At 40.6% G+C, this 10,760-nt stretch overlaps 3 protein-coding genes and 1 long non-coding RNA gene across 8 annotated transcripts in view; 2 read left to right on the top strand and 2 right to left on the bottom strand.

Annotated features, from left to right (window-relative positions):
• Positions 1-958, bottom strand: part of LOC117951217 (N-alpha-acetyltransferase 15, NatA auxiliary subunit-like) — an 18,978-nt gene extending 18,020 nt beyond the window's left edge. The window contains exon 1 of one of the 2 annotated variants that reach the window (XR_004658090.1): positions 684-958. Coding sequence is in view for 1 of the 2 variants with exons in the window: in XM_034882836.1 (XP_034738727.1) it covers positions 684-737 (54 nt within the window). In the remaining variant the exon portion in view is untranslated. The remainder of the gene's footprint in view (positions 1-683) is intronic. The other variant, XM_034882836.1, reaches the window with a different exon arrangement.
• A 420-nt stretch (positions 959-1,378) lies between these two features.
• Positions 1,379-4,899, top strand: ndufc1 (NADH:ubiquinone oxidoreductase subunit C1). The gene is made up of 4 exons (XM_034882861.1): positions 1,379-1,643; positions 2,366-2,469; positions 3,505-3,574; positions 4,790-4,899. Exons 1-3 carry the CDS (start codon positions 1,598-1,600, stop codon positions 3,562-3,564), a joined length of 210 nt encoding a protein of 69 aa, XP_034738752.1. The 5' UTR covers positions 1,379-1,597; the 3' UTR covers positions 3,565-3,574; positions 4,790-4,899.
• Positions 4,574-10,760, bottom strand: part of LOC117951235 — a 15,551-nt gene continuing 9,364 nt past the window's right edge. The window contains exon 3 of the long non-coding RNA XR_004658096.1: positions 4,574-4,584. This is a non-coding gene — a long non-coding RNA (uncharacterized LOC117951235). The remainder of the gene's footprint in view (positions 4,585-10,760) is intronic.
• The window catches only part of si:ch211-235e9.8 (uncharacterized protein LOC100002196 homolog), a 22,400-nt gene continuing 17,635 nt past the window's right edge, over positions 5,996-10,760 (top strand). For all 4 annotated transcript variants that reach the window (XM_034882840.1, XM_034882841.1, XM_034882842.1 and 1 more), the window contains exon 1: positions 5,996-6,268. In XM_034882840.1, the coding sequence (XP_034738731.1) occupies positions 6,193-6,268 (76 nt within the window). In that variant the 5' untranslated portion in view covers positions 5,996-6,192. The remainder of the gene's footprint in view (positions 6,269-10,760) is intronic.

Below are 10,760 nucleotides of genomic sequence, written 5' to 3' on the forward strand. Positions count from 1 at the left end.
AAAAAAATGCACTTAGGTCCCTGACTGACAGCAGGAAGGAACACACTCCCAATACCCAAGAATAGTGATATTCATTATTAGAAGAATAATGTTCTCTCAATATTTTAAATTAAAACTTGACTTCAACAGTTTTTGAAACATGCCGAATGTGGCATCAACTGATTTATTTAGAGACGTAATCTTTCAATTTGAAATTACTGAATGAAATCGGGCTCACGGTATGGGTTTAACTGAATTGCTCGAACTAAGGACAATTATTTTGGCCGCATACAAGAACAGAGTCCAACAACTTTATTGACAGTGGAGACAAATACGTTTCCCAAACGGTAACTTTTAACTAGAAAGCTAACGTCAACTCTCCACCGAAGTTGTGCAGCTGTCATGTGTCACGCAGCTTTGTCATTGATGTAACGTTACTTTGGATGTGTTGCCAAGGCCAGCGCGAAGCTAGGACACCACACGACAGGTTGCTGCACACTAACTTGGTGTCGTTTCCTTAATGCAGCGTTATAATAACAAATATATGCTATTCAAAATGCGTTTGGTAAAATGAATATGTTGGTTAATTCACTAGCTACTCCCTAGCTAACGTTACATGCTCTGACTGCTAACTTACAACTGACGGCTACTTGATAAACTAGCATTAGCCAGAAAACTGACGTGATCTCAGGCATTTAGCCTACCAATATTCTCTTGAAGAGAGCATTCTCCTTCGGCGGTAGAGTGATTGTGGGCATTTTGTTGGCTTCCTATGCCTCTCTCGGTTCACACATGAATAATATCCTCTTGGGGTCAGAGATCCTGCACTGTTTCAGTATCTTCAGGATCCTAGCTCTCACGTGTTGAAGCCAAGCCGAGGCCCCCTTCCGAGCAAAATGGCCGATATGTGCTTCTCCTCCGGGTCAAGCTGCTCTCTGAGTCTGCGTGCCAAACACGGGCAAGCAGGGCTAACATGTTACCGTTATGTGACTAACAGTCTTCTAACAAGAATGAGATGACACGGTTTTATTTTATAATAAATATAATAAATGTATCCGCATATGTTGTAAATTATACAACTTTTTTTATGTTGGATGAAAATGATGCCATGCCGTGCGCTCCTGCGTACTGGTTGTCTCAAAAGTTGCTCACCAAAGTCCATTGACATTTCTACAAATTTAAGTCTCCTTTGCTTTTTGACAAATTATCGCACATGGTGGAGTATAGCATACTTTACTAATTATTTGAATAGGTTGTAAAAGTAGGCATGATGATTACTCACCAAACTTTGGTTTGTTTTATTAAAATAACGTTTTTAGAATGAAGGAAAAAATATGGTTCATTTTCTAATGGAATTTGGTTCAATATCGACTACCAACCCCATTAGTAGAGTAATTTGTATTTTTAACGCCAATGATGCTAAACTGTGTTATGGAGATTACGTCATACATATGTTCAGTTTAAAATGAAAGTGTTGCAGCAAACAGATGCGATTGTTGTTATTGTTTTCGAGCGACTTATCCGAATCATCTACTCAGTCCTGTCAGCTTTCAGGAAGGTTAATCAATCGCGGTGGATTGCAAGTCGGATGAAGTGAGCTCCTGTACTTCAAGCTAAAATGACTTTCAACCGGTTATTATGTAGAGCTGCTCTCGTCAGCAAAGGTAAGATTGGGACATAATGGCAACGAATTCATGGTTATGGTTTTGAAACACACGTTTTATTTAACGGGCTATTTACAACATGAACGCCTGACCTTAGCTTAGCATTAATGTAGCTAACGTTAGCGCCTCAGTCACAGAGACGGGGTCTTCCCCCTAAATGTATATTTTTTATGGCATTGTTGCTTAGTACTTTTCAATTTTTTTTATCAAATTGTTTCCAATATATCCTCCTACTGTTTATCTAATTTAACGGTAAGGCTTTTAAACCAGGTTGGACACACGTTATGCCAGTATCTCATGTTTGTACACGCCAAATGTCTTTCAGAACTTTTGTTAGGAAAGCCCACATTTGACGGAACATTTAATTTTAACTTTTTAGTTAGAGTTAGGGCAATTCTTTAATTCGGCTAGCTTCTAATAACTGGACAGTCCACAGTTATGTCCACAGTTTGCTTCCACCAAAGCATGCAGCAGCGCATAGAGAGCCCTCTATGCAGTCTTATTGATATGGAATATGGCCAGGCGAATCATATGGGTTTATAATGGTGTCAGTTCATTTCTACCAGGTTTGTAAGGGTTCTTTCTTCTTACACTGATATTGATGCTTTCCTTTATTGCTGTTTCAAAATACCGACTTGCCATACCAAAACATCGATTCTTTTTTTCATTGAAAACAGTTGTTGTATTGTAACAGTATTTTGATATTGGTATTTTTGTTGCAGTTGGATCCAGATCTGTATTCACAAGCTCCAAGCCAGACCCTGCTAACCCCAACTGGTTGAGGGTGGGCCTTGCCTTTGGAACATCTGCTTTCCTTTGGGGCCTGGTAAATGACCACATCATTGCATTTCACACAGACCATTTTAATAACAAATCATTTATAAAAACAGATAAGTTTGTTGTCAGACCGCTATGGTCACACACAGGGTTTTCTCTGAGCCCAAGTAGTTTATCTCTATCTCTTTGTATGGAGACCAAACTCTGTTCATACACCAGTCATGCAACGTATGGCATTGGCTAACCTTTCCAGAAATGTACATGTATTCCAGCGAGATAAAAGGTTATTTCTTTCTGTCAGAATTGTGTAGCAATCAGGAAATGTTTGAGTACTGTTACTATATCCCAAAATGTCTTGTTTTAATTTACCCAGGAGAGGGCACCAATGCACAGCTAGCAATTTAGAGTTCACATTTGGGGATCAGGACAACTAAACTGAATTTCAAGCAGAACAATGAAACTTTTCTTTAATTATCTTATACAGAAGTCTTAGTGAGTGAGATTCTTTTTTTGATGTAGTGTGATAAAGTCAAAATCTTCTATCCCAAAATAAGTCATTCCATATGTTGACATCAATATATATCAAAATATACAGTATATAGTATGTTTTTCTGGTAATTCTGTAAATCAATAGGCTACATGAAATAACCACATGGTAAAGCCAATTTTGCATACTCCTGTGTTAATTAAATACAATTAAACAAATTAAAAGTAAGAATATTTTCTAATTTGATCAAGAACTTAATTGCAAAATAAACATAAGATGCAAGGATCAGAACGTTTATTTATTTTTATAACAACACAAAACCCTGACCCACCCAGAAAAAAAATCCAGAAAACATGACACAGTAACTTCAATATTCAAGGCCATCAAACAAAATGGACTATAAACCATAAACCGAATGAACATATGTACGAATGACAGCACCACATATCCATTATACACTCTCTCCCCGGGAACAAAGCCTCTTAGGAGCCCTCCAGAAAGCTTTAAGAATTTAAGATTATTAGATGTAGTTGAATATGAATCTGATTATAACTAGTTGGCACACTTAAATGATTTGTATTTGTCTTCCACTTGCAGCTTTTCAAGCAGCACAGCACTGATGTACATGAGTACAAAGTAAGGAATGGCCTGGAATAACTCTTCACACCGGTATGTGAGCATTTGTCTAGATGATACTTAAATTCAATTTGTAACCAATATGTAGTATATCTTATGTATTTTGTGATTTAATACCTATATTGACATGTGACATAATAGAGACAGAGTGCATTGAGTCATATTCTGAAAGCCTCCCCCACCGGAGCGGAAAACAGTAGTGGTGTGCGATCCGGAAAGATTTGGTATTGATCTGATATCAAGTAACTACAGGGCCAGCGATACGATGCGTTTTAATAATTAAGGTGGATTCATCATCAAATGAAACCGGGCAATCAGCCAGGCCTTGCAGCTAGCCACTCACACACACACACACACACACACACACACACACACACACACACACACACACACACACACACACACACGTAGTACAGAGACGGAGCAGAAGAATGGCGGAAGGAGCGCTTTGTGGCTATATTTTCAAGCCAAAAATTAAACAACAACCTGTATAACTTGTAAAAAGTCTGTTAGATACGGTGGTAACACCACAAATGTATACAAGCATATGGAAATTCTGTCCTGGGTTTTAACTTATTAATAACCCTAAGGAAAAATCATCCAAAACACGTAATGGTCCCACGACATGAACTTTATGAGGTTTTTTAACATTAATATGCGTTCTCCCAGCCTGCCTATGCACCAGAAAAAATGGGCTTTTTACAAAGATAAAAGTGGATACAGATGTGAGGAATCAGGGGGCAGAATGGTGAGACTGTGGGATCCTGAATCTAAGCTAACGTTATGGCCGACGTTATGTTTGCAGCAAGCATTTTTGTTACCAAGTCAAATATCCAAAGATCACTTTTAGTCTAACTATGTTTCTGTTAGCTAAACTAACACACGCAATATTGCACAAATCGTTAGTTCGATAATGCTGTGTGATCCCCCGGGCTCCCTAGTCTTCCTGCTGATTCATCACGTCACTTTTGTCTATGGAAAGCTGTTTTATCATGTCGGCAGCTAATATAAAGTTACATTAAGCAGCTTTTAGGCATTTCTCTGTTTGCTAGCAGACGAAATTTAGGAGGAGGAACACTTCACACAGTACAAGTCAACGCAGAGCAGAGACTCGTTTTCCCCTCTGGTGGGGGCGGGACTTAAATGCCCCCTTTCTCTATTGGTATTATGTCGTCCAGAGTGAAGCTACACCATCTCTAAATGGATGAACAAATAAAACCTGATATTCTTTCATTTCTTGTCTCCATGTAGGAGGTCTTGTGGATACACTGGTTGCTCAGCTTCTTTTGATTTCCTCTGTTCCCGATTCCTCACTCTGAATTCTGTGTAAAATAAAAATGTATCATGTGAAATAAATAAGAGTCGTGCCCATTTTGTCACTATAAATTCACATCTGCTTCTATGGTGTTTGTATTATATCAACATATTATTTGTGTGATTCATACTTCTTTATTAATAAAATGACTGTCTGAGATCTGTTTCAACTTTTCCAAAATATCACTATTTAAACTTGTCATTTGTTGGCCTTTTACTTTTATATATATAGCTGTTGAAAATTATAATTTCTTAACACAAATCCAACATATTATTAGCAAACATAAACTTATTTGTATTAAACACAGTGATGGTAGGCTTAGTGGCCCAAAGTTAAGGTAGTCTCCAAGGCCATCCACAGATTCAGTTCCTGCTAAGGATTCGTTGTGCCACATCACCACCTGTTAAAAGTTTGGGGGTCACGTAGAAATTTCCATTGCACTCCATTATAGACAGAATACCAGCTAAGATCAGTTGCATTGTTTTTTTTAACTAGGGCAGTAGTTCAACATTACATTATGTGATTACATAATTGCAAAAGGGTTCTCCAATGGTCACTTAGTTTTTTTTTTTTTCTGATATCAGATTATAAACAGAATGTGCTTTGGAACATTGGATGATTGGTTGCTGATCATGGGCAATGTAGATATTGCATTAATGATCAGCCCCCCCCCCCCCCCCCCCCCCCCCCCTCTCAGATCAGCTGGTATTCTGTCTATAATGGAGTGCAATGGAAATTTCTAAGTGACCTCAAATACAGTGAGCTAAACTGCAGCTGACAGGGGTGGGTGGGTTGTAACACTTTGGTTTTAGTTTAGTTTAACACTGTTTTGTGCCTGCCCTGAAAACACAGAATGTAAAAGCAGAAATAAATATAGGAATGAATGAGCATCAATAAAAAAACCAAAAGGCAACTGTCATGCTGTCCACTGTTGTGCGTGTAACCTTCTGGGCTTCATCCCTTCCACTGAAGAGGGCAGGGTGGAAGAAAGGTTCAAGAGGTATGGCGGGTAAACAATGGCGGGTAAACAATGACACACACACACAGTGTTAAGACATTTTGGGATAGATTTTGATAAGCCGAGTAGGAAGTGCAGTTGTAGAAGAAATTATGGCAGGGGTAAAACTTTTACAGCTCCTCATTCATGTCGTCTTCCGTTTTCTCTGTGGCATTAACCACTCCTCATACTCAGGCACTTCACATTATTGCGCAACAGTGTGGCCTCCGCCTCCTCGCACGCGTCCCTGACCAGACTAGATCAGCCACTCATCCAGCCAGCCTTTGCTCCAACTGCACTGCAGCACCATTCCCAGCATAGCCGTCGGAGCGCAGCGATGTTTTCTTGCAGAGCAGCCTGGCAAAGGTGTGGGCCTCTGGCGCGGAGAGCAGCCTGCAGGTTGCCCCGGGATGGTGAGTTTCATCAGTCTGGCGTTATATCAAAACACAAACCTGAATAACATGTTTTTAATCATTACTTTCTCCACAATCTGAAGTTCTTTAAAATGTGACGTTGTTTCATGGTCTTGTGTCGCCGCTTGACTGAAATCGGTGGAATAGTACACGTTGTCCTCGTGTGAATTACTCTGCATAGCTGCATCTCCAAGCTACGGAATGGCAATGGCTGCCCACGGCCACTGAAGGTCAACCGGTTTTTTTTGGCTCAACTTGGACTGAAATACTCTTTGTGGTGCATTTGTGTCACTCTTATTTAAAGTGTGTCTTTAAGTCCATACTTTTCCGGAGTTTACTCCTGGAGAAATGACATATAGGTAGCCAACACATGAGCTGGTTGGAGTGTAGAGTAATGCCACTTGTATCCACTGCGAGTGTTACACAGAGCAGCAGACGGCCTGATTAAAAAGCATGCCGCTGTTTGTCACCTTATTTACATAGGCTACTTTACATGACATGTGCTACATTTTAAACCAGTGTCAAAACTTGGGCCCAACCGTTAATACCAATAATGTTACAAATAAAGGAGCCGCGCGAGGTCTTCTATGTGAAGTTACGGCCATTGGAAGTTGGTTTTAAACATGAATGTACGCCGTGTATACATGTGTACGTGACCTTCAGCAGGCTATGGTTAGCATGGAAACATGGTTGCCTCTGCGAGTCACATGGGCTGCTTGTGTAACGTATTCTAATGTAAAGAAGCTATACTTTTACGGCTGATTTAAAAACAGGTGACCTACCGCTGGCTTCTCGTTGTATCGCGATAAGCTTACATAACCACTGAGGAAACGTTGGACACCCTGGGGGGTTAGCACATGGGAGCATATGGGCCAAAATTCATCTGTTCGCACTACTCATCACTTGTGCTGATATGAATCAGCATGTAGGTCATGTTACTTGCACCTTACAATAATCCACAGTCTTTCCAAAGTCCTCCATTCTGTCTAGTTCAATTTTATTTAGTGCCAAATCACCCTGGACCTTGGGTTTTGCGTTCAGTAGGTCATGTTTGGCTAAAGGATTGTAGCCAGCTTGTGCTTTGGCTCGATGTGGTCAGGCGTAACACTTTTCACTTATAAATCTAAAACTCATTTTTTTCCCATGGTGTCCAAGTGCTTGGCCTCCTTTCTTAATGTCCAGGCTGCACCCCCCCTTCTGATTTAGGGCCTGTTTCTGGCAGCACCTCTTGGCTTCTGTATCAAAACAATAAGACAGTGCCTATAAAAAGATTGTAGCATGGCAAGCCTCCCCACAAGGGCTTGCCTTTGTTTTTCACTCAGACATTTCAAAATAATCCATTTTTAAAACTGTAACTGCAATACCCTGAAACCGTGATATTTTCGCTGCAGGTTATCATGCCGTCAGAAACAGCCCAAGCCTACAACAAGTTGTGTCCCCTGTATACATAAAAGTCAGTGATGAGACACTTGTGTGTCCCTTCTCCACTCCAGTGGTCCCACTTAACCAGAACATGGTATCATAATCTAATCCTGTGACATCTTGACCTGTATCCCCTCCTCATGTCATGGATTTTCACCCCCTTTTCTGCCCGACTCATACCTTTTTTAAAGACTTGAGCCGATTAGCCAGTAAAAATAACAGAGTGGCAGGGAGTCACAGCCCTGGATACTGGATTAGTTCCTGAGAATATGACGAGTTTAATACCCTCAAAGCTCTATTGGCATTGACTTCAACAAGAACATCTAGTTAATAATGTGTTTGGCTCACAGAGGACATTTGGTCAAATGAAACAACTGGAGGCATTCATTTGTCCTGTTGCTTTGACTTACCTCTTTGACATAGGGCTGTCCTCAACTGAAGAAATTGTTGGTTTACAGTCACTTATGTCATTTTAACAACTAATTGATTAGTTGATTGACAGATCTGTTTCCCCGCAAAGAATCATGCAGTAGCACCACTTTAGATCTGGTGCTTACCAGAGATGTGCTCATACGTTTCTTTTAAAATAAGTCATTTCTGCATTAAAAATTAAACTAAAGAAATTGTAGTTGAGTTAAGACCCTGACGCGCCAAGCCGACTAGGGGTGACGATGGCTGACTGTGGCGCCTTTGTCTGGGCCAAACATTAGCACTGGAACGCATCGCAGAGACTTCAGCCAATGGCAGAATACCACGTACATTCTGCGCCTGCGTGAGAGGAAATAGGAGCAGGCGGCGGTAATTGATTTGTATATACCATTTGATGTCTGCGCCAGGGCTAGTAGTTAATCAGAATTTTACTATCACCTGAAATTTCAGCACGGATTTTGCCAAACCTTACTGCAGTGTTAAAAGCTCCTTGGAATACATGTTTAAAATGGAGAGCAAAACCAAACCAAAAGTGCATCGACTTGGCGATTGGCGTGGGGGGGGACTACGCATAACAGTTTGCATGAGTGTGACACGGTCCAGTTGATCTGTTAAGACAGAAAACAAACAACTTCTCTCATTTAGGGTGGTTTATTAAAGCTGGAATAATACCAATATACTTGTACACAAGGATTCTTTCTGGTTAGAAAATCCCCAGTCAGCAGATTGTTGTGAGTCTGTAAATATGAACAATGTGCAGGCTATTGGGATTGGTTAACACAAAAAACTGAGGCGGGAGGCAGCCATAGTTTAGACTTTGACGCTTCCTGGTTGATGCACAAGCTGGTCCCAACCTCTTGGCACACGATTCATCCAATGGGACGAAACCCTGAAAGGAAATGTCCTGCTCTCCCTTCCCCATGGGTATTGTCCACCTAAGAGGAATTCAAACAGTTTCCAACCAGTCTAACCGCCCCTCACCTGTGTGTGTGTGTGTGTGGGTGACTGTGACTGTGTGTGTTTGTGACTGTGTATCTGATTTTGCCAGGAACAGCCATTCTTGTAAGATAAATGTAAATGAGCAGTATTTATATAGCGCTTTTCTAGTCTTAACGACTACTCAAAGTGCTTTTACATCTACAGGACACATTCACCACTCGCACACATTCATACACTGTGGCCGAGGCTGCCGTACAAGGTGCCACCTGCTCATCAGATATACACTCACACACATTCACACTCCGATGCGCAGCAAGATAACTGTTCTCTACAGTGTATTCTAAGTCTAGAGTTTCTCCATCTTCATTGATTACCTTGTGAACTCTCGCCCAGTTAGAAATATCAACCTAATACACCCTTCCCCCAAGAAACATTCGGGAGTTGGCTGTTTGACCCCCTTGACCTCTCTTTCTCTGTACACACACACACACACACATATTTCTGCCTCTTCTTTCGGAAGTCACATTATAAACAGTGTTGGGCAAGTTACTTCCTAAATGTAATACATTATAGATTACTAGTTACTGTCATTTCAGAGTAATTTGTTGTATTACAATATTACTGTCTCAGAATTGTAATGCTTTACACTACTTTTGAGTTACTCTCGCCAAAATAAAAGTGGAATCATGACTTGGTAGATGTCCCTAGCCTGCCGTCTCTGACGCTGGTTCTGACCACGGGAACAGTGACGGCACAGCTCGCTTCAACGCAACAACTCCTGAAAAGGATGTCCATGTCGCAAATGTATCCATCTCTGCAGTCCTCTCAACCACTGACTCTAGAAACAGGAAATAATACTCGCAATGTTGGTGAATTCTTAAAAAACAAAACTAATGCCACTAAATGCTTTGTAACTCACATTACTGAGATTGTAACGGGTTTAATATAACTGACACTTTGTTATTAATGTGTTGTATTACTGCGTTACAGCACAAAATAAATTATTACTGCAATTGCGTTACTTTTGTAACTCGTTACCTCCAACACTGATCATAAATCATTCTTTTAACCAGGGCTTTGGTGTAGCCTTATTTTGTTGAAACTAGACACTTAGCATGTTAACTTTGATTTCTTCACAAGCGTTCCTCGTACAGTAAGCACAATGAGTCTGTTACTTTATTTAACAGACATCTAGGCATTTTCCCGTTTTTGCATTTCTGACGATTGGAAAAACAACTATAAATTCTTGAATGACACTGGTTGAGAATGTGATATTTAAATAAATCACTGAGAGAGTCCGGTATGCAATCTGACTCTGGGGATAAAACTAAGATTAGCGCTCACATTCAGGTTTATGTTCTACTTGTTTAGCGTTAGTTTGCTAAATTGGTCTAAAATCCCCAGAGAGAATTTGCATTGTCATTTTTATTCTCAATTGTTATAATTTTGGTGTAGGTGATTTTCCTTTTGGGGCTCGTTAAAACCTCTGTGGTGGAGGTGGGCAAAAATTCCTCCAAACAGCAGTAACCCTGCAAGGGCTGGCTGATATTTGGCAACCTAAAATATCATGAGCCAGTAGAGCGCCTTAGGGTGCTTTCTAACCAATCCCTTTTTTACACTGCCAGAGTTGAAACTTATGGGCTTGTGCAGCACATTATTCCTATTCCATCGACGGGGGGGGGGGGGGGGGGGGGGGGGGGGG

This window comes from Etheostoma cragini, chromosome 10 (genome assembly GCF_013103735.1).
Source record: "Etheostoma cragini isolate CJK2018 chromosome 10, CSU_Ecrag_1.0, whole genome shotgun sequence".
Taxonomy (NCBI): domain Eukaryota; kingdom Metazoa; phylum Chordata; class Actinopteri; order Perciformes; family Percidae; genus Etheostoma; species Etheostoma cragini.